The 23,984-nt window shown below is 37.9% G+C and overlaps 1 protein-coding gene across 2 annotated transcripts in view; it reads left to right on the top strand.

The window, feature by feature from the left end:
- The first annotated feature begins 9,819 nt into the window (after window positions 1-9,819).
- The window catches only part of COL15A1 (collagen type XV alpha 1 chain), a 118,535-nt gene continuing 104,370 nt past the window's right edge, over window positions 9,820-23,984 (top strand). For both annotated transcript variants that reach the window (XM_031049697.2, XM_031049696.2), the window contains exons 1-2: window positions 9,820-10,116; window positions 10,239-10,321. In XM_031049697.2, the coding sequence (XP_030905557.2) occupies window positions 10,106-10,116; window positions 10,239-10,321 (94 nt within the window). In that variant the 5' untranslated portion in view covers window positions 9,820-10,105. The remainder of the gene's footprint in view (window positions 10,117-10,238; window positions 10,322-23,984) is intronic.

Here is a 23,984-nt window from a genome sequence, read left to right as displayed (position 1 = left end):
GTACCAGCAATCTGAGAGTCAAAGGAATCCAGTGGAGAGCTGCTGGATAGACCTGAGTGTCTAAGAAAGGGAGCATATTATATATATATATCTACAGATTTTCCACTAAAGAGCTTCCATCCTGATCCGTCAGGGGGGGAACAGAATGGTGCTGTTTGTGCAAATGCTGTGATTTTTGTCTGTGTTGATATGTATGGCCAGCAATGCGTACTTACATATTATATATGTTTGAGTGCCTATTGGCGCTACAGCTCCTCTACAGGCTCAGCCTCAATACAGGCAGAACCTGGGGAAATGTTTCTTCCAGTCTCACCTCTTTTGGGCTACTGGATTGGCAACCCCTGACAGATACAGATATTCATGTTATTAAACCCCTAGGGTAGTTGTGATGTGAAGCTGGTTTGTTTTTTTTCCCCAGTTATTTAAATGGAATAGATGGCATTGTGGGCTTCAGGACTCAAGTTAGTATTAAAAAAAAAAAAAAACAACTATGAAACGGTTCATCGTTACTTCCTTATGTAAAATGTTTTCCCTTTAGAGTTTAAGAAAATCTAAGCTTTTAAAAAGTCTTTGTTTTTTTTTTTTTGGTTGGTTGGTTTGGGGTTTTTTTCCTTTTTTTTTTTTGTTTGTTTGGTTGGTTCATTTTGGTTTTGTTCGTCTGGGTTTTTATATGTGATTAAATCAGTTTTAGAATAAGGAGAATTAATGATTCCTAACTGCATTTTCCTCCAACAGGATTTCATCAAAATAGGCATTTTCCTAAATTATCCTAACAGATGCAATTTTTTCATAACACTTTGACACATTTTCAGCTAGCATTAATGGAGATAGAATTGTGATACAATAACACAGGTCTTTTGGAGTCTGTGTCACAGAACAACTAGGACTGACTGCTCCATGAGGGAAAGTGAGGCATAAGCTGAGAGTGATCATAGCTCAAGTAGAGAGACCTTGCTGTCCAGGACACTGTCCCACAGCACCTGAGCTGAGCAAACAAAGCAGGGTGCTGGTAACAAGGTCTGTTGACAGTTTCAGACAAGGCAAAGCAGTCACTCGTATCCATCATCTGTTGATGGAGTCTAGTCAAAAACAAATGGCGTCAGGACTGGTGGTAAGGCTACAGTGCAGGTCCTGAGTCCACCCAGGAACCTAACTAACTGCAACATAGATCTAAAGCCCATCTGGTAGTACCAGATACAAGACCACAGACAGGCACATCTGCAACTACCTGAGGTACTGAAACCGCAAGACTGATCTTCAATAGAGTTCTTGGCACAACAGACAAACAGTGTGAGTGGAGGTTCGTGGTGAGGCTGCTTAGAGCAATTAAAGGCTATTGGTGCACCCAAAACCCTGACAGTCTGATGCTTTTTTGTATCAAAGTGATGAAAGGACTTAAAAGAACAGCAACTTGAATGCTAAAGAACTTGTCAGTACTGGCAGCTCCTCCATATTCATATAATCAGAACCTGCTTCTTAGCAATATGTGAGGCTTCAATGTTACACATCAGATTTAGAGGTGAGCAGACCCTAATCATCCTTCTTTGTCTAGGTATGCTCCTGTTGTGAGTAAAAATCATTTTTCTGAAAGCTTAATGTGTCAAGTTATTTAAAAATACCTGATAGAACTCATTTGATACTGATATAGAGCACATTTTAGATAAAAGGAATAAATTCTTTATTGTGAGGGTGGTGAGGCACTGGAACAGATTGACCGAAGAAGTGGTAAATGCTCCATTGTGGCAGTGTTCAAGGCCAGGCAGGGGGGTTGGAACTGGATGACATTAAGGTCCTTTCCAACCCAAACCATTCTGTGATTTCTACAAATTTATTGCTAAATGTAAAACTTGTCCATGCCATTATATTTATTACTACTGCTCCTTTTCTCTTATTTTGTTATATAATTACTTGGTTTGTTTTGACTTGATAAATAAGAGCCATTACCACCTCAGAAATGATGAAACAAAACCAGAGATCATTCTTGTACTTTAATCACCTAAATATTATGTTTACTTTTACATAGGGTTGTTATTGTCTTGTATTTTTTTCATATATTTAGCTTGATTTCTCCCCCTTATGAGTTTCATTGTCACATGAAAGGAATGAGCAAGTTAAGGGCAGGCTAACAAAGGGATCATAAATCCCTGAGAAAATGTTACTGAAGAGAGGAAGTTCATCTAACACAGCTGCCAAGAATGAGGCAAATGAACATCTGCATTGGATTATAATGCTGCAGGAAAGCTAAAGTGATTCTGTGCTAAAAGAACCTTCTGTTAGTCTTACTTGTTTTTTTTCTATTTCTCCTTTGTTTACACTTTCTTGGAGCCAAGGAAACACCAGTTTCTTTATTAGTACAACTACCATGCAGATGTACAAACAAAGGCTTGTAAAATCCCATTTTTATATATACTAGCATTGGGGCTAGTGTCAACAACAGGTATTTCTTGAGAAGTCACCTAAACAGAAAATTTAATTGAAGCAATCCCTGTGCTCTGCAGCAGTAGTTACTGTAGACAGGAATTGACTTGCCCTCTCTCCTGCTGTTTCTAGCACTTCTACAGGAAAGAAAATTCCTGAGTAACATAGCAGAAGCTGTATGATCAGCACATAGCCTTGATCTGTGAAGGACTTCATCAATCTGCATAGAATATCAATTGCACATTGGTCACACCTTACTAAATGCTCTTGGTTTTAAATTAAAAATGTAGGGGTTTTCTGCTTTTTTACAAGCTCACCTGTGAGCCAAAAATCCAACCAAGATTTTTTTCTTTGCTGGTGTATTACCAGCTATCAAACTGGTCCCAAAGTAAATCCTTTACTACTCTTGTAAGATCTTACTTACAGACTGCTATCACCCCATACTACTGTCATTGCCGTCACAGTTGTAACAGGTTGATATGTACTGTTCAGGTTTTTTTGCAATACTCAAGAAAACATCAAAGCTGAGCACACAGAACTGAGGAGGGAAGTCTGGAAAGCTAACATTTTGTTGCTCTAGGTAGCAAATGGAATTGTTAAGTAAGTCTTGTGGGGTTTATAACTTTGGGGCTTTTCTGTTTTGGTTTTGTTTGATTTTGTTTTGTTTGTTTTGAACTATTCTGGGCAATCTGAATCAAAAACTCTGAGAGGTTGAGAGAAACGACAAATAACTGCCATGCTTTATTTTTTGAAAATCCACAATCTGAGATCTACTTCTCCTCCTTTCTCTTACAGCTAATGTTAGAGAAACTTAACTTTAGCCTTTCTTGAAAATCTGTCCTGAGCTTTTGTTTGATTGCTTGCTACATATGTCACTTTATATTTAATTTTTTTAAAGGCTGAGATTTCCTTCGATCTTGGAAGACAGAAAGAGAAATGCCTCTTCTCTATTCCTCCTGGTGTTGCTCTACAATATATACCTCTCACACATGATCCCAACTGATGTAAAAGTAACATGTACAAAAATATATTTTTTCTTACATATTTTTCTTGTTTGACTTCCTCTTTGCAAAGCATATAATTTGAAGGTTTTGTTCTTTTCTTTCTGTTAGTGCTTCTGTGTAACGAACGCATCATAGAAGTGGGTTTTCCATAATTGTTGTGGAAGATCTGAGGTTTGTGGCTGCTCAGGCTGAGAAAGATGAAAAGAAAACCTTGAAACCCTAGTTAAAAGGTTTCTAAATATGGTTCAGAGATGGTAAACATAGAAGTGTTGTCAGCTGGCTTGGCTAGGCAATAATATGAAAAGGCTGGATTTTCTTGAAAAGACTTATAGGTGAGCGATTAATGTTTGATTTGAGGTGTGGCTGACACTGTAAATATACTGGCACCCTATTTATACCACAGTAGTAGGAATCACAGTATCAGAAGACACCACACTAGCAGGTGTAACTGTATTTTAGACTTATTTCACGTGTTCTGTTAATTCAGCCCTGTCATGTAAACACAAGCAGTAACTTGAAGCATGTTAAATAAAAACTGATAGAAAGGAAACACTGAAAGTGAATGACAATGTTTAGGGTTTTTTTTTGCCATCTGACAGCTGACAGTTTCTGGAAGGCTTTAGGGAGGTGATCTGTGTGCGCCAAGGAGCAGTGCTTGTTGAAGTGCTCAGCATTCGTGGTATTGACTCATGCTCTCAAATGACTGATATTTTGCTAAGCTATTAATTAGTTACTACAATTTCCTATCCAAGTTGTCTGCCTTAGGTTGTTGTCGTGGTTTAAACCAAATCCTCACAGTACTCTCACTCACTCCCCCCTTTGCTCCCCCAACTCCCAGAGAGTTAGGAAGGAAAATCCAAAGAATGTAGCCCCCACGGATTGAGATAAGAACGGTTTAATTGCTAAATCACTACTGCCATTACTACTACAAATAATAATGATAAAGCCAATAACAAGCGACAAGAATACAACACCCCACCAGCCACCGACCCATAACTCACTCCACCCTGCCCGGCCGAGCACCGCGTGCTCCCTCCTCCATTTTCCTCCAAAGCTCCACCCTTCCAGCCCTCTCTCCCAGTTGCATCCTGGGCATCACGTGCTATGGTATGGAATACCTCATTGGCTAGCCTGGGTCAGGTGTCCTGTCTCTCCTTCCTCCCAGACTCCCCTCCTCCCCAGCAGAGCACGTGCTCAGAAAAAGCCTTGAACAAAAACACCCCCAAAACATGCTCGCTATCAAGCAACTGTTCCCAGCCCAGAAGTCAAAACACAGCACTGCACCAGCTACAAGAAGGAGAAGAAATGACTGCTACGGCTGAACCCATGACAGTTGTATTATATGGAAAGCTTAAAATGAGTGAAGATGGTCTAACAAATAAATGTTACTGGGGCTGGCTCTGAGGCCTGTGTTTGAAAAAAGAAAAAAAACATGACCAGTATAGGTAATTGCAGAGTTGTAGCTCCATAGCTAAGGCCTTGCGTTCTGTAAGCAGACATGGTACATCCATGTAGACAGTCTAACTAGTGATAGATAGCAGAGATTCTGTGCACACAAGTAACATGTCTCTTTCTATTCTTTTTTCCTTTTTTTTTTTCCCCCAGGAAATACTAGTTAATTTACCAAGAATCATCTCTATGTATAAGCTTTGATTTGATCTTTGTGAATTTATCTAGCAGTGTTGAACAATCCCTGCTGGTGTGTCAGAAGGCATGTATTTGTTTATGTTGTAGAGCAGAGCTTTTTCATTTCAAATCGATTTTTCTAAAGCATTATTGGATGTGTTTGTGTGCCAAAGAACTCTTCCTAAAATTAAAAACAATGAAAAAAAAGTTGGACTTACAACATGTGACTCATGCTGTTGCTAAGGGTTTGCCCACATCTTCTTTTTAAAAGGTATGACTGGCTGTATTTTAAATTTGGGAAAAATTGTCAAGCACATGGGTAATGTGTTTATTTCTGTCTCGTAACTGTGGGTGTTTGCTACCCTGTAACAGGCATAGGCAGCATAAACACATTTTCTATTCTTCATGAGATCAGAAACTTCTGTTCTTCCATCTCAATTATTTCAGATTAATATGTGATGGCTTTTTTTTTTCCTGAATAAATCTGAGTTGTAATTTATATCTTAGCTTTTTTTATGTCATGGATTTTGTTTAAAAATTTTTAAAGTCCTGAAGTCAAAAGCAAATATGTCTTAGGGGAGAAGAAGAAAAAAACATTAGCATAAATACAGTATTCCTACCAGTAAAGGACTCCAGATGTCAACAACTTGCTGTAAGACCTCATGGCCAACACCAAAGTGAAATAACTTCTGGAGGTCATCTTGTCTAGGCTTCCTTTTCAAGCAGGAGTAGGCTTCCCAGAGCTATGTCAGAATGGCTCTTGAATATCTCCAAGGATGGATATGCAGCAGCCACCTTGTCTATTCTGTGACAATGCCTCACAAGTGTTTACTGATGTTTGAGGGAACCTCCTGTGTTTCAGTTTGTGTTCATTGCCTTTTGTCCTACCACTGGGCTCCACTGAAAAGAGGCTGGCTTCATCCTCTTTGCATCCTCATTTCAGAGATTGATATACGTTGATAAGATGTATACCCTGGGCTTTCTGGTTTTCAGGCTCAACAGTCTTAACTCTCAGCCCTCCTTGCAGGAGAGTTGCTCCTGTCCCATAATCATCTTTGTGTCTCTTAAACTTTCATCAGGATGTCCTGGGTAGCCCAGAACTGGACACAGAACTCCAGGTGGGACCTCACCATGCTGAGCAGAGGAGAAGGAGCACCTCTGTCAACCTGCTGTCAACAGGAATAACCTGTAAGCCATCCCACCATGTCTCTGTGACTCCAATAAGATTGTAGGCCTGCAGCTGTACACAGATCTTGAATTCATTATGTTTATTCCCTATGCTGTGTACATTAGTGCACATACACTTCAGAGAGGCACCCCAGAATCCTGATTTGCCAGCAAGGATCTGGGTTTTTCTAATAGTGCTCCCTCTCTTACATGTAAATGCCGGAAATCATCCTGCTTAAGCCTGCTTTTGCAGATTTTGTTTTTCCTTCCTGCTTCCTAACTGGCTTCCAGAGGTCCCCTTAGCTTTGTCCTCACCTCTTCCCAACTTCTTGTCACAGGTTTTTCATTCAGTCTTATTCTCCTCTTTGCACTCTTTTCTCTGTAGTCTTCATCCATCCTCCAACTAGTCTGGTTGCCCTCCTACCTGTCTGTGTGTCCAACAAACCTGGTCTCCTTCCTTACTGCAAAAGAGAGAGGGAGGAGTAATCCTAATTACACATAAAATTTTCTCTTATTACTGAGCTTACGAGAGTTCCATGAAAATGTCACCTTGACCCTGGTCAAAGTTGTATTTCTCATTAGAGAAAATACAGAGAACATTGCTATGTCACTCAAGAGATTGGGAATATTTGTATCTTGTGCAGTCACGATTCCCCCACTTCCACCGAAGAGCAAAAGTGAAATACTAGAACACAGAAACTCTGAGAACACAAAACTCTGAGAAAGGCTAAAGAGATATCCAGAGGTGTGGCATGGTTGCATTACAAGAATGACCGAGTAAGTTCACGCTCAGTACAGAACGCTTCTGAAATCACAAAGAGTATGGAGAAAACAGAACGGACAGTGAATAGGTGATCCCTATTCAGTACAAGAACTTGGAGCCACCAAAGAACCCAGGACCAAAATCAAAATCAAAGAAGCAGAGACTTCTTTATGAAGGGCATAACTGAGCAGTGGATCTCCTTGCCGGAGGATGTTGTGAATGCCTAGAAGTCTAGGCAAAAGAGGGATCTTTTACTCTTTTTTCAGCATGGTTCCTAGCTGACTCAGACCTTTGTGCATATTGCTTCTCTAACACTATTTTTGCACAAGAAAATCTTCTGATTCTTAAGTTGTAAGATTGTAGAGGCTAGAAATGTGGAGCTAAGAAATCTGTGTTGTAGTCAGGAGGAAAAAAACCTTAACATCTTAACACAGAGATGATCAGAAATATAAGAACCCCCAGCCATATAAACAAGAACTGCAACAGCAGAATTGTAGTCTGCCATTTCAAGTCTTAAGGAATGCAATCAGTTGATGGAGCTGAGAAAAGTAAACAAAACTTCTGCCTGGAAAATGGAGATTTTTAGCCAGCAGGAAAACTCCAACTTAGTTGAAGGCAGCTGGAGACAGTACTGAACGAAAACACTTATGTCCTAATTCAAAGAGGTCTTGCTGAGTTTGAAAAGGAAGGAATAAACAAACAGCAAGGTTAAAACAGAGTGAATGTGTACAAATGTCACTGCCCTTGTGGGGAGCAAGATAGACATAAATAGATATAGCAGATACAGAGAGCCTGTTAATATTCCGTAATTCTTGAGACTACAAATGAACACTAGAAACTTAAGAAACCTCAAAGACCTGCAAGAGTGGGGGTAATAAACTGTTTGTATTTAGAGATTCCTCCACTACGGTCCATTTTAAACTAATGGAATGCAGAGGTCAAGAGCATGCTTTGCCTTTCTTTCCTTTATCCAGTAGCTCTAAAAATGCTCGGCATTGGCCAGACATCCATATTAAAATATCCAGCAGAAACTAAAGGCTTTCTCAGCAGCATTTCATTTAGATCATCTGCATGAACAGTAAATTACCTATGAGAGAAGGAGAGGTGGTTCCTTCTTTCTATGCGTTTTCTAAAATCAGAGGAAAAATCCATTATATGGTAAACAATAAAAAAAAATGTTATTTTAAAAATAAGTCTTCACAGCTTATGTTGTAAAAATAATCCCTACCAAATAGTCATCTAAATTTTATAGATCTCTGGAGACTGAGCACACATTTGTCTCTTAAATATGCTAGACGTATACTTTGGCCATATATACCAGACCAAAACTATAGTGCAGCAGAGGGCATTATACAGGTAAATGTCTTATGTTTTGTGTACAGAGAGATAGAAGGATTATTATTGAAAGACGTAACTGAGTTAAAAAATAGTTTGACAAGGACTAATAATGGCTCTTGGTAACTATTGCTAAAGATTACCTGAAAAAAAAATAAAAAGGAAAAAGGGAACCAGCCTTGTATATACAGGCATTTTACAAGAATGCTTGAAAAAATGGAGAGAATATAAATCTAACATCCTAGAAAAAGGCTTAAAATTAATGGTTTTGGTATATGAGTTGCACAAATGTTGCAAACACTTCCTATCAGCAGCATTGCTTGTTTTGATAACAATGGAGAAACTTTACAGACAGAAAAAGAGCTGACAGCCTCATGTGGAAAAGGTGAATAGTGAAACTTTTTCAGCCCTGATATAGTATTATGAAACAGAAAAAAGCTCCTCTAAAAAACCTTTCAAAGTGTGTGTTTATAATAAGAAATTTGATTAAGCAATACTGCAATTTCTTGCTTCCTTATCATTAAGCAGAAGGTGGATAGCTAATAATGTTGGTCTATGGCTCAGTTAAAAATGTACCTGAAGAGAACTGAGCTGTTGTGATTTCTAACTTAAAAGGGGAGTCTGGGGCAGAATCAAGATTCTAGCTTTTAAAGCCCTAGCCTCAGTATTTCCTTACTTAATGAAATAACAACAAAAATAATAAAACCCAATGCAAAAAAAAAAAGTAAACCCAGTTTTAGTTTTTAATCTCCTAAAGCAATCTTCAGCACCTTCCAGCCTATATCTACCAAGAGAAACTGGTATCTTTCCATATGAAATGCTTTCCAGGCTCCCTTCTGTCCCACTCAAAAAGTGACAATTGCAGTCTTTGTTAAAAATCGCGTGACTTAAAAATTGTCTGATTGATCTCAACCTTACTTTTCCAAAAAATTCTTCCTTGAGCAAGAATTGGCTTTGAAGGACATGTGGAAAAAAAAGGCTTTTCATGAAGTTAGGAGGGAGGGGTGAAATAACATTTAGAATGGAAACTATTAGAAATGCTTAGCTACAGGGTGTCTATAGCAGACTCATATATGTACAGCTGCTGAGGTAGATAAACACTCTTAACCTACATACAGGGTATAACTCTTTATAAATAGGAGTATTAGAGAAAAATTGTCAGCAAAAAGGGGGTGGCTCAAAATGTCTCTGTAGGTGACAGAAAATCTATAGGACAGTAACACTTCCACGTGTATGTTGCAATTTTAACTGTGACTGCTCTGTCCTGTTTGTATCTTAAAACTTTCTTCTGTTGAAGTTTGGTTGAAAGTCAGAGGAATGTCCTATTCTATATAAGAATGCAAGAGTGCATATCACTGGCTATATAATGTTGGATGGAAGGATGTTGGAGGTCATGTTTTATTGGATTGAAGGGTATGAGTGGGCGGAGGGAAAGGGGAAGCTGGAGAAGCTATGCTACTGTTTGAGTACACAGTAGTTAAAGACAAGACTGGATAATAACAAGGTTGGGGTGATGTACAGCAGTAAGGGTTGTCCATCAATAAATAAAGTAGGAAGTTTTCAGCAATGGTCTGACAGAAAAGTCTACACGGAGTCAGATTTCAGAGCTGGAGCACTGAATTGCAGTGAGTCACACAGAGAGCCTGAGAGCTGCCTTTGTTCCACTTGTGTCTGAACGTTGGAGGAGAAACAGCAGGCTCAAGTTTTTATTAACTTCTTATTTTCGTAAGCATAAAACTCATGTGCACTGAACTTTTTCCTCACTGGAGGTCTTTCAACTGACTTTCAAAAAATGCTCCCATGGTAAGAACTCTCACTTCTAAATTTTACTTTTTCTTTTTTTACCCTTGTGCTTCTGTACTGCATTTTGGTCTCATTATTTTCAATGCCTTACCCCCCTTTATTTTTTGGCACACCTGCTCCAGGCACGCCTGGTGGACCTGGGACTTGCTGCTGTTGCTCTCTGGCTTGTCAATCCATGCTGGTTCAGCAGCTCAGATCATAGAAGGTAAGACTTCTCTATGTAGATAACTTGAGAGTAGGGGTTAATTTTAAGATAATCTTTCCTAATATGGAAAGAAGCTCCTCATTTCAGATCTTAATTTTCTCTGCTGCTTACTGTTCTTTGTTTCATGTAGGGAAGCAGCTCCAAGTTAAGAGCTTAAACTGCCATTCATTCTGGAAAAGTTTAAAAAATACATTGTTTCCTGAGCTATAACGCAGCCTGTCATATTTGCTATTTCAATTTCATAATAATCAACAGAATGTATTTTAAAAAAATCGAGATTACTGAATGGTTTTGGGTGAATCACCTCAGAGAAAGGTAGCAGAGAGCAATTATGATAGATGTATACGTCATTTTGGAGATATCAGGAATGTATCAGGCACAGTATGAATGCAAAGGCACAGATGTGATGGTTTCTCTGGTGCATAGAGGTTTCTTCTGGTGTCTGAGCAAACTGTGATTTTCAGATTTCTTGAGTTCAATGTTTAGTTTAACCAGCCTAGCCTTTCTGGGTTTTCAGTGGGAAGTCTTTCTGTAATCGCAGATCATGTGTTCTTGTAACAAAGCCAAATCCCTCAGCATCTCTGGAACACATAGCCTCAAATTTAACTTAAGAGAGAGAACATAGATTTAAAAGTTTACATGTAATTTTGAGAAAAGTCAGAAAACTTCATTTATTGCTTTTCCATTATGAACAATGATACCTACATCAAAAAGAGGGGTTTTTACTATCTTACAAAAAATTGTCTGAATTTGTTATGTAAATGACTCTTGGATAAGTATGTGGTAGGACCATTAGAAATTATTGAAGGGAAGCGATATTGCACATGAAGACTTTAATGTTACTCAGACTGTTTTTTCCTTTTTAACTGATACTGCCATAGAATAGATGGCTCATCTACAAGTCAAAGCTCTAGGTATTCATTTCAGTAAGAGAAAAAGATTAGTTATCACTAACAGATTAGTTATCACTAACAAGTGCTGCAAGTGCAGATGAGAAATATAATGCTGTACTACAGATTATTAATTAAGGTACCAAACTGGAAACAGATATTATAATGAGGAAAATGTTATTGTATGTCTGAATAATGACAGAAATACAATATATTATATATACACTGGAGATAAATCTGTTGCATTAGGCAAAACTCTTTTTCTTAAGTTGATGAATGACAGTGCAGTGAGTGAGATCTGGACAGGAAAGAACCAAATTTCAGCACATAAAAGTTAAAGCAAAAGCTCATTAAAACTTCAGGAACAGTGATAGAGAGAACAAATATTTACTTGACACACAGTTTCTTTTTTGGTAGATTTATGCCAGTTTCTATTACTCGAAGCTTTGGTCCTGTAAATATCCAACCCTGTGAATGTCAGATCAGAAGTCAGAAGTAAGAAAGATAACCCTACTGCTACAGGACAGTTTCCTTCTGTGCAATATCTTATTACTGCTGGAAGGACTCCTAAATTTACCATGGATGAAGACCAAGTGGGGTTATGTAAGTCTCCTTAGAACACTGGAAACTTGGAGACTGTTCTGGCAATGTGTTCCTGCATGATTGTCCTACTCATTCCCTACTCATTTGTCTATTAATATAAAAGTCCTTCTTCCCAAATGTTTACTCTTTTTTTTTTTTCTTAAACATGTGATTTTTAAGTGCCTGACATTATAAGGTTCTCATGTTTTCTATTCCACAACGTTGGACTATGTTACAAGCAATATTTTCCTGACGCTTGTTTTAAATGCTTTCACCTCCCTAAATCAGGTGTTGAGTGCTAGAAATAGATGAATGGTATAAATTCTCCCTGTAACTACTGAAGAGATATATATTTCAGATCTTTTAGTCTAACTATTGCAGAGATAACTTCTTCCTTTCCCACAGTTCCTTTTAGTAATGGAGCACACAGAAATAAATTGTGTATTTAAGATGAAAATGTTTGGAGACACAGGAGATTAATTGACCTTCTGGTATTCAGGCCTTTTGATGCTAAACTTATGCTTTATCCAGCATTCATTTACTCACTGTCTCCTTTAAGATTATTGCTTTCCAGGATTTTCCAGCCCATTGAATATTGCTATGCTGCTTTTCTAATGGCTGACCTCTCCTCTGTCTCCTCATAGCACATATTTGTATCTCTAAATTCCCTTTTATATAAGAAGAACTGGGAACAAGTAAGTGTAGGTTTAGAGAAATAGTGCAGGTTTTAGAGGAACAGGTGCCTTCTGCTGTATCATTGTACAGTCTATATGCAAAATGGAAAACATTACCTTGAGATGTTCATGTCAAGAAAATTGCTCATGGATTCACTGAGCAATGGGGAAGGAGTAACTTCTTTACAAACCTGCAGCCAAAGCAGTAACCCACAGAGAGTCTAGAGAAGAAAATTTTGTCATCTTTGCTTTTACCAGTTGGGCAGCCTCTTCAGTGATGTCTAGTGAATTTGCTTAGTGGTATGCAATTAGGTAGCTATAGCCTTGTCCTCTTGTTTTCCCCATGCACCAAAGGGGAGTACCAAATTGCAGAGGGGAGCAGGTAAAAGCAAAAAGCCCCAGCAGCACTCCATCACAATCTTTGAGCTATGCCATGTCTTTGTGAGAGACATTAGAAAGATGACTAAGAAAATTTTGATCAGTTTCTATCAGGAAAAGTGTTTTGACCAGGTTGTTGTTCTTAAGGAAATTGTATAACTATGGACAGTTCCTACAGAGACAGAGGAAACAAACTGAAAGGATGGTGGGGAAGAGTAGGGGCAGTCTACTCTTACATCAGATTCAGATGGCAGTCTTTGAAATTGTTTCAGAACTTCTGGGGTTTAGTTTAACTTTTTAGTGAACTTGTATGATGTTGAGTCTTTTATTTCAGCAGAAGTGTTGCTTTCATTCCCAAGTCCTAGAATATCTGACTACTACTTTCATTGTAAAATAAGACAATAAAACAATGTATTTAAAAAGCTTATATTTAAAATCATGAGTTACTAATAGTACCAGCTGACACCCCTTCTCAATCAAAATTACCTCTGTCTAGATTGTTAAAATTAAGTTTCATGTCTGCATGTAATCTGTAGATCAAGCTATGTGTTGTGACAAAATATTAAAAAAAAAGGAATAAATTTTTAATTCAGAATTTTAAAATTCTGTTGCATATTCTGCAAATTGCTAGGATTTGGTCATTATTTCACCAAATCTCTTAAGAAATACTTAGGTCTTGCTTTAGAGTGAAACTGTACAGGAATTCTGAAATCTCAACAGTTCCTATGAATTAGAATTCTGAATTTTTATTAACTCTGTTGAGACATTTTAGTCTCTTTTGCTGCAACTAGCATTGCACATGTACAAAAAGGCAAGGAATAATATACCTTTTTCCTCTTCACCCAAATACAGTGCCATTTGAACAGGCCTGCTTTTGTAGTTTTTTTCCTGTGTTCATGAATATTGTGTAAATATAGTACCCTGTTCTACTTAGGTTTGTATGGGAGGGTTAAGGATATGTTGTGTCTTCATAAATTACTTAGTCATTTCACCTTTGTTCAAATTGACAGTTGCACATGTATCACATAAAAGTGTAGTCTACCTTATTCTAATTGGTATTGCCTTTGGTGCGTGTACTTGGCCTTTAATTACACCTGATGATGTATCTTGATTTACATGGATTACCCTGGCTGCTTTAGCCATGTTGCTTTGTATCTTCCACCACAAATTAAGCTAGTGAATAGGTGGTCAGAACACAACCCTGAACATGCTGGGACCCAGGCTATGGATAGAACCAAAGTTATAAAACCTGCAAGCTAACCTTGCTGAAGTTTGAGTAACAGAGTCCTCCCTATGACTTGATCTAGCCTTTTGAAGAAGTCATATTTATTCTTCCAGGCTATCTGGGCAGTTATCAGTGTGTTTCAGTTCTTGACATTCAAATCAGCGCATGCCTTAAAAAAAAAAAGTGTGTATATATATATATATATGTATAAAAGGTTTAAGTGTATGTGGTTCTGCAGTTTGTATTTAGAGCACATAACCATAATATGTGCTCTAAAATAAGCTTCAAAAATTTCTCATTGACATCTGGGTTTTATTACTAGCCAAGCTGAACAGCACTTTCTTGCCCTAAGTAACATGCTCAGCAATAGTTTACATAAAGTAAATATTTGTCTCTTTCCCTGGCTCTCTGTAGGCAGAATGGCTGTCATTAGGCTTTTGATATAAACTTTATACTCATGACCTGCTAAGTTTAATGGAGGAGTCCTGAATTATTGACTTTTACTGGCCGTTGATCAACTGCTGTAATTCATACAAGCATCTACTCTGCACTTCTCTTCAGAATGAACCAACATAATGAGTGTAAATAAATATCTATATGCATTTAAAAACTTGTTTCTATCAAGTAATACTGTATGTGCTTTAAATGTTAAACACATACAATTAAACTGATTGAAGTGGTGATGGGGACAGCTCATACTATTCTTTCCTAAGGTAGAACACAATTACGGTTATGCTGGTCTGTATGCAATGTACTAGTTTGTAAAGAGAATTTAGATGGCACTGTTTTCTCTTTTATCTTACTGAGCATTTGAACATAATCAAATTGCACTTGAGTCTAAATTGAACAAGCCACTGTGTATCTTTCAGAGGCATCTTCAGGCTGTTACCAGCTGTTGTGCATGTTTTTAATGTGCAGCTGAGCCTAATTTCACAGTTGATAAAATGGCTTTCCATGGAAAATATACTTAATTTACTATAGCAAATCAGTTGGGTTCAGTTGGGGTCATCTGTGTGAGTAGCTGAAGAGGTTGATAACACCAGTGGAACAAACCTGCTTTAGTAAATTTGTTCCATTTTGTCACTTTTCTAAATTGATTAGTTTCCTGTGAAACACCCTCTACATGCTAATTCTCTTGGTCAATGAACTACATGTTTGCTAAGCTACAGGCTTAGCTTCAGGCAACAGACTTTTTTTTTTTGGCATTTTCTGAGGCCTCAAGGGGAAACCAGCTGGGTTAGATATAGCGTTATAATGGGTGCCTTCTTTGAAGACATCCTGGTCACACTGGAAGCCTGCAGCAAGTAGTTGTTTCCATGATCTGAATAGAACTCAAAATCTCAATTGTGCTTGCGTTTGCCACTAATTGGTGTTTGAAGGACCTGCTCTGCTAAGAAAGGCTATACAGACATATCTCCTTTCTATGTTGTTCTGGCTTAGCTGTAGGCAATGCAACACAAGGAATTTCTTGAAAGAAATCCTAGTCATCTCCTGAGTATTTAAATGCATATACATCTGTTTGGGCACTGCCATGTCCTCTCACAGATTTCCCACAGCCTATATATAGTTTTGTTACTCAGTTTGTGTCCTGTGCAGCAGCTGCTGTGTATAAACTGCCATTTCCAAGTATTCCAGGTACTTCTGGTAGTACCTGCTAACGTATCAATTTAATTAAAATGTTTTAACTGTGACTTATTTCTTATATGATAAAGACAATGGCTGACCCTGATGATCTAGTGTTAGGCACTGAGCTACCACCCCTTGCTAGAGAAGTGAATGGATGACTTGAGAGAATGAGCAGTACTGCTGTAAGTGGCTAGGAATAGTTAGAAGAATACAGTGATTTACACTGTGTGCATAAGAATAGCCTTGGCTTGTTTAGTTCAAGCAGGTGCACACCGACAAAAATACAGACTTCAACTGCAGGTTGCCATTTCAATAACTGCAGTGGAAAGGAAGATTTCATTGCACTATATATTTGGGGTATTCAAAAGATTCCAAAGAACTTATTTCTTATTCTAACATGTTATTTTCCAAATAAAACACTTGTTTTGGAAGCTGCCTGTACTTTTGCCTGTGATTTCTTCCCCTTTCATTTGGTGTATGGACTGTGGTTTGATTTGGATTTCTACTAGTAGTATCTCACATTTGACCAAATTAATGCCATAGCTTTGCCAGTTTACACAATGTGCCTTGGCTAGTGCAATTTGTTGGAATCTGATTACTTTATTTCAGATGCCATTAATGTTATCTATTTAAGAGAATATGTCTATTTACCACCACAATTTCTAGGTCACCAAGCAATCTTTTCCCATTTGGCCAATGCACAGGATTACAGCACATATAAAAAAGAACAAAATTGGCCAGCAATTTGGACTGTGGTGAATTATATCTGTCTACTCTTCTCATCTCTCTGTTCCCAAACATTGAAAGTCACAGATACTGCATATAGTATGAATGTAGAATTCTCCCAGAGAATGAATAAAATAGACCGACCCTAATTTTAATATATTTACATACAAGCAGTGTGCAACAACAAACAGATGTGTTATTCAGGATACTTTCTGATAAGAAAGCCTTGGAAAAAGCAACGGACAGGGCTGCTGCAGAATTGCAGTATTTTAAACAAGTATCTGTCCTAGAGCCCAATCTGAGAAGACCTAGGGTTTGAACCAAGTTTTCCTAAGGGTTTCAGAGAAGAACCAAGGTTTTCTGGAGTCACTCAAGTATGTTTCATTTCAAATGTTAATTGACTGAGGTCTGAAACTGGTAATAGTAATTCAGTGATGAGATCTGAATTTGAACTGCATGGTCTTTTGCTTCACTTTCAGTACAGAAGATAAAACATTAACAAGAATGTTATTTGGCCATTTCATAGAATCATAAAATGGTTTAGATTGGAAGGGACTTTAAAGATCAGCTAGTTATGACCCCCCTGCCACTAGACGAGATTGCTCAAAGCCTCATCCAACCTGGCCTTGAACACTGCCAGGCAGCTTCTCTGGGCAACCTGTGCCAGGGCTTCAACGCCCTCATTGTGAAAAATTTTTTCCTAATAGCTAATCTAAACTTACCCTCTGTCAGTATAAACCCATTCCCCCTTGTCACTATATGTCCTTGTCAAAAATCTTTCTCCAGCTTTCTTGTAAGGCCTCCCTTAGTTACTGGATGGCTGCTTTATAAGGTCTCCCTGGAGCCTTATGTTCTCCAGGCTGAAAAAGCTCAAATCTCTTGGCCTTTCTTCACAGGCGAGGTGCTCTGGCCCTCTGATCATCTTCATGGCCCTTCTCTGGATTTATTCTATGCTGGGGGATCTCTTGGTCTTATGACTCTGGTTCTATCACTGAATCCGTGTTTTGCTGTGGCATGTTCCTACCATAGTAACTTATAACTGCTCAGGTAGTGTTCACTTCCAGTCTAATTCATGGCATATATTTCTCTGAACTGTGAAGTCACAGTGCCATACATAATCAGGATGTCTGACTGCTTTTTAGGAAAGTGAATATAGTTTTTGACTTTCCCTATAGTTTTTTGGTGGGCATTTATATTGCATGGTCATTGCTTATTGCATTTTATATCTACTTCCCTTCTTGCAAGTGATGCACATCACCTAACCCAAGGAGAACAGAACCCACATAGATATAATTTCAATTTTGTGCAGCATGCTAAACAGTAAGTTGTTGACTCTTGAGAGAAAAGACTATTGCTCCAAGACATGCTTCAAAGTTTCCTATAAGCAGTAGCTTTGTTGCATGGATATTCTGAGTAGCCCGTAACTGGGGTTTACTGCAAAACAGTTTAAGAACATAAATTGCATGCCATCCAAGCTCTGATTCATCTCTGGTAATACTTCATATGACTAAACTCAAACAGGAAAAGGAAGCACACAAGAGATGGAAACAAGCTCAGATGGCTTGTCAGAAAATATAAAGACACAGTCTGAAACTACAGTAACAAGGTCAGGAAAGCTAGGGTCCATATGGAATTTAATGTAACAAGAGACATGAAGACCAACAAAAAGGGCTTCTACGGGTATACCAGCAAAATAAAGACTAGAGAACATGAGGATCTGCTTCTGAATAGGGCAACGAATCTGGTGACAGCGACATGGAAACAGGCAAGGTACTTAGTGCCTTCTTAGACTCACTTTTTTCTGGTAGGGTTTCCTTTCAGGAAACTGAGACCATAAGCCCCCTGGGAAAGTCTGGAGCAATGAAGATTTACTCTCCAAGGAGGAGAAATGAGTGAGGGAACATTAAAACCAGTTGGACATATAAAGTCCACAGGACCTGATGGGACATATCCATGAGAGTTCATCAAGGTGGTTGATGTCATTGAGATAAGACTCTTGATTATCTTGACAGGTTGGAAAAATGTATAATAGAAATCTCATGTTCAGCAAAGGAAAATGCCAGATTTTGCACCTGCTGAGGATCAACCTACTACAAGATGGAGTAGGACTGTGGACAAGTTTACCATGAGCCAGCAATGCACCCAGTGGCAAAGAAAGCCAGCAGCACCCCAGGCTGTGTTTGGAAAAAATATAGGCTGCAGGATAAGGAAAGTGATCCTTCTCTTCTTCTCAGTGGTGAGGCCACTTTTGGACTGTCCAGCTTTGGGCTTCCCTGTTGAGGAGAGACATGGACATACAGAACAAGTGCAGTAAAGGACAACTGAAATAACTCAAGGATTGGAGTGTCAGCCTTAGAGCAGTAATCAGCTAAATTTGCTGCAGTTTATCAATGTCTTTCTTTTCTTGTTGTCCCAAAACCAGATTCAGTATTCTGTATGTGATCTAATGAGTGTCAAGTAAAGAGGAAAAATCTTTTCCCTCCTGATATGGTCTATGTTCCTGTCTTTATAGCCAACAGTGATGTTGGAAGCTTCTGCTGATTGAGCATGCTGCTGGCTCAGTGTTGAGTGTGCTGCTTACCAGGCCTCCCATGTCCTTTTCTCTAGAGCTGTTGATCAGACTGTATTCTTGCAAAGAATTCTTCCTTGGCTGGTGCAGGTTTTTACATTTGTCCTTGTTGAATTTTACAAAGATTCCTGTTGTCACATTCTTTCAACATTTTTAGGTCCCTCTAGATAGCAGACCTGTCCTCAAGCACATTAATTGCGCCTCCCAGTCCATCCGTTTTTATCCTCCCCCTTGATGTCACCTGCAAATTTCCATGAGTTCATTGTATTGCCTCCACAAGTCACTGGTGAAGATGTTAAACAGGACAGATCTCAGAGTATACACCTGTGGTCCACTCCATACCTCAAGGCAGAGAATGACTCGTTAATCACTACCTCAAGGCAGTCATCCAACCAGTTATTTACCCATGCAACTGCCTCCCCACTCAGAGTTACACTTCCTAACATCAGCAGAAGAATGCTGTATCAATGTTTGAAGAACGGTTAAATGGCTGAGTGTTCTAAGACATTCTGGTTTTAATGTCTTCATTATCTGGTGGATTATTAAGTTATTTATCTAAATAAGAGTTACTTCTGGCTCAGTACTGTTATGTTTCATATGAAGGTATATCTTCAAAAGGCCAAGGGTTGTTGTGGACAGCCAAAAAAATGTATTGCTAGCTTGTTTGATTATTAGGCATGATATGTATATGGTGGTCAAAAAAATGGGGAAAATTGTGCAAAATCTAAGGCTTTTCTAGGAAGTCTCTCATATTTGGGATTCTTGACATCAAAGTATCCATTGATCAGGCTCAAAAATACTCCTTGCCAGGCCAATAGCTGCATCACAGTGAGGGTGTGCAGTGTCTCTCCACAGTATAGACCTTTATTTCTGCCATCCAACTTTGTTTAACTACATACTAACTAATTACACTGCATCACTTCTGTGAATATGATACTTTTTTACTCTCAGAGGACCAAAGTGTTAGCTTTTCTTAGTCTTCAGCTTTTCAAAAGCTGTTTCAGTTTCATCTGTTTCAACAGTTTGCCAAACCAACATTGCTCTTGACTTCATAGAAGGAACCACTCATCTGCAATGAATGCTCCACAGTGGTACTGCCATTTTGTGGTACATGTGAGTGTGTGTATGCATGAATGTAATCTTTTCTTGCTATTCACTGTAAAAACCAAGCAAATATTTCATCCTTCTCAGAGTAGCTGTGAATGTGGTTTAACATGCATGGTTTGATTTTTTTTTCTTTCTTTAGTTTTCTTTCCCATGCAATTACATGAACGGTATATGACACATGCAAGTTTTCTCAGCTGAAAAAGTCTGGCTTTGATCAAAATAAATTATCAGTTTTTATGGTGAAGTGCTATTCAAGTAAAAACACTTATCTAAAAGAGCTTTGAATAATTAGAGTTCTATAACTTATGACATTTGTGTATAACTGCTTTTTTTTTAACAAACAGTACTTGACTAGATTAAAAATACTGCTAAAGTGGACTTATAATCCAGGCCTTGATTCTACATGTATATTTCTTGCTGTGTTTTTTTTTACTGATACACTTATAGTGAAACATTTATCTGCCATGATGTGCAAATTTGACAAATAAGTACTGCATGGAAATTTCCTGGTCCAGAGATACAAGTGGGGATACAGTGAGAGTGATGTTCAGTGTAAAACTGAACATGCTTAAAATTTACAGGATGCATTCTCAGTGGAAAAATACACAAATCACTGGTGTCTTGGTGAAGTCATTGATGTCCTTTTTATATTTGCTCTTATCAGATCTCAAAAGACAGAACAAAGTTATGGCAACTCTGTAACTGTTTTACCCACACCAGCTTTGAATTGTCCAACAAGGGGGTTTTCATAACCTCTCTTGAAATATTATCCTTCAAAACCTAATTTTTTCTACATTGATCAAGGTTGCTTTTTATTTGTGGAAAAAGAAAAACAACAAACCAAACCAAAAAGGAAAAAAAAAAGAAAAAGAAAAGAAAAAAGAAAAAATAAAGACATAACCAGTGGGGAAAGAAGACTGCTGCTCTATGAGTTAATGCAGACACCACTGAGGATATGCATTATAAATGTTAAATGAATACTTAGCAACTGTATGGATACTGAAGTTACTTGCATCTTGAGTATCCTTTTTCAAGATATATTGTTTCCATATACATTGCAGGATTCCCATAGAGTGTTCAAAAGTTAGTAAGCAGAACAAAAATTTACTAGTAAAGTCCTCTTCGCAGAGGACAAAACCAAGCAAAAGGACATATAACAGTCAAAAGCTGAAGGAAATTTTGATTGAACAAGTGGAAAAAATTTCTTCACCAAGTTCTGGAAAAGGTTACTGAGAGAGGTTGTGGGATCTCCAACCTTGCAGGTATCTGAAGATTGACTAAACAGGGCTCTAAGCTACCTAATTCCTCAGGTTAGCCCTGTATTGAGCATCAGATTGAGCTAGATGACTTTTAGAGGGCCCTTCTAAACTACTTTAATCTGTGATTTTAGATATGGAACTAAAAATTGGACTTTACATACTCAATTCCTTTGTGACCTGGTTCTCACTGAGTTGCCTATGATCACAGACAAGGACAGTTAAAGACTGGGAGAGTGAGTATGGGTAATACTATAAGACCCAGATCATGCATGGCTGCTGTTTTTGAAGCTTGTTAAAGCAAGTTAGAAAGCTAGCCTGCTAACAGTAATTTAACTGGCTGTAAAACTAGACCAAATATTTGTATGGAATCAAATGCCCCTTTTCCTCTGTACATATTTATCTAAAGATGGGTCAAAGAGTGTACCCATTTTCACTTCCCCTTTATGTTTTGCATTTTCCTTTTTCTCTTTTACCTTTTCCTTTTACCTTTCCCCTTTCCTTTTTCATCCCTTCTGTTCTTCCTTCTCCCTTCTCCCTTTTCTCTTCATTCTCCCTTTCTCTTTCCAAGCCCTTTCTCATTTTATTTTATTCTGAATTTCTGTAAAATGCTTTTGGAAAACCCGTTTTGGAACAGAATACAGAATTATATTATGGTAACCCTTTAAATTCTTATCTTTCCTCATGGTCCTGCTGTCCATGAGACTGAGTAAACAATGAATGATTAGGTGTTTGTATTATTTCTATTTACCATAAAACTAATGGCAGGGATTTTCACAGAAGTCCAGGAACCTGAAAAATCTTCCATGTTTCTATTTTACTGCACTTCCTACACACACTGTTTGCCTAGACTTTGCTGCTTAAGCCTCCCTCTCATCCTCATGTACTTTTCAGTAGACCTTTTTTTTAACGTGTCTTATCTAAAGGAAAGTTGTCTACTATTATTTAATTCTTCTAATAGTCCAAGATTTTTCTAAAGGCGTGTTTCTTCCTTAAGAAACCAGTGGTACAGGTTCTTGCCTTCAAGTGCATGCCTAAAAATTTATGCAATGGGGCCTTGAGTTTCTTAGAGCAGAATTTTTACTTCCTCAGCACCATTAAAATGACAATAGTATTCACAGTAACATACCAGTGAGTAATGAAAGCTACAGAAGATGATTTTCCATCTGTAAATCAAAACAATGGCAATGCAGGGTGGAAGAAAAAATGCTGAAGATCATCTATTCCAACTTCCCACTCAAACAGGTTGTGACCATTACTAGATCAGATCAGCTTTGGCTTTGCCTTGAACTTCCTAGATGGTCCGTACCTTCTTGGAGATAAATCTTTAATTACTTCTAAGTGATTGATACGCATGGCATTGCCTATAGCCTTGTAATTGCAAGCAAAACAATGTTTTTTTTGGAAAATGATCCTACAAGCAGCATTGGCAATGTTATTGTCTTCTGTACACTATTACTTAGTTCTGCTTTAATCTAACACTAGATTCCAGTCACTAGAGTCTATACGTAGAAGGGTTTCTACAGTATGGCCAAGGAAGAAGCAAGAGGTCTATCTAGTTTTGTTATCTTTGGCAGTTCTGATGTGAGCATTGAAGAGAAAGGAATGAAAAACAAACTTCTGTTTTAGATACATAAATGAAGTAACTATTTTAAGGGGCTACTTCAAAAATTATACTTGAATCAGGTATTCCTACATTATGTGCTCATTTCTCTGGCATTAAAAACTAATCTGCTGTGAAATGCATGTCTGGAAAGTATATTAAATAACCATAGATTCTGACTGCTCTTGGTGCTAAATATGTTTTGCAAAATCTGTGCTTAAAAATATGAGAGTTATTAAATGTGATTCTAGAGTAAACAATTGCACTTCTCATGGCCTCTCATAACCCTTAGCATGCTGGGGAAAAATGAAGTGGAGCTGCGCAAAAAATTGCTAAAACATAACAGTGGCTGAATTTTTAAAGATCTGCACCTAGAAAAACATCTTTCACAAACTGTGAATCCAGACTGCCATAATTTAAACAGTAACTCCATTGATCAAGGTATGGAATGAAAGAAATTCCTACGAAATGTAGGAAACTGTAGAAAAAGAAAGGTACCCATTAGAGCAGCCTGTATAAAAAATCAGTCAAGCAGTGTGTGCTTTGAAAAAAAGCCTTTTATTTTGCAATAGTGTTTTAGATATGATGCTGAGGCAGTTAGCATTTAGATGATACATTTAACAGATGATACTTTGCTGGGCCTCATTCTCAGTGTTGAAACACGTTCATAAGCTGGGTTTTTTCATAAGCTCAGCAATAAATTCCTATTGATTTTCACCTTTAAAATGGAGACTTCAAAGGGAATTTAGAAACTGCTTGTAAGGAGCATGACTGTCATAAATATGTATGACAAAATTACAAAGACATAAATTAAATATCTGAGAAGAATGATGTTTAGGCATACAATGAGTTTTCTTCCCCTATTAGCTTGGGATTCTCTTGAAAATTAAGTAAAAAAATGTGACAAGAATTTAAATGTAGTTTCGTTTTATCTTTCTGTAGCTCTAAATTTCCAAAAGTTCAAACTAATTGTGTTCTGTAACACATTGTTTCTTTTTCTGTATTGGATGGTATTTATTTCGCTGAA

This window comes from Melopsittacus undulatus, chromosome 1 (assembly GCF_012275295.1).
Source record: "Melopsittacus undulatus isolate bMelUnd1 chromosome 1, bMelUnd1.mat.Z, whole genome shotgun sequence".
Taxonomy (NCBI): Eukaryota; Metazoa; Chordata; class Aves; order Psittaciformes; family Psittaculidae; genus Melopsittacus; species Melopsittacus undulatus.
The sequence above is the reverse complement of the archived record's forward strand: the minus strand, read 5'-3'. Positions and strand labels throughout refer to the sequence as shown.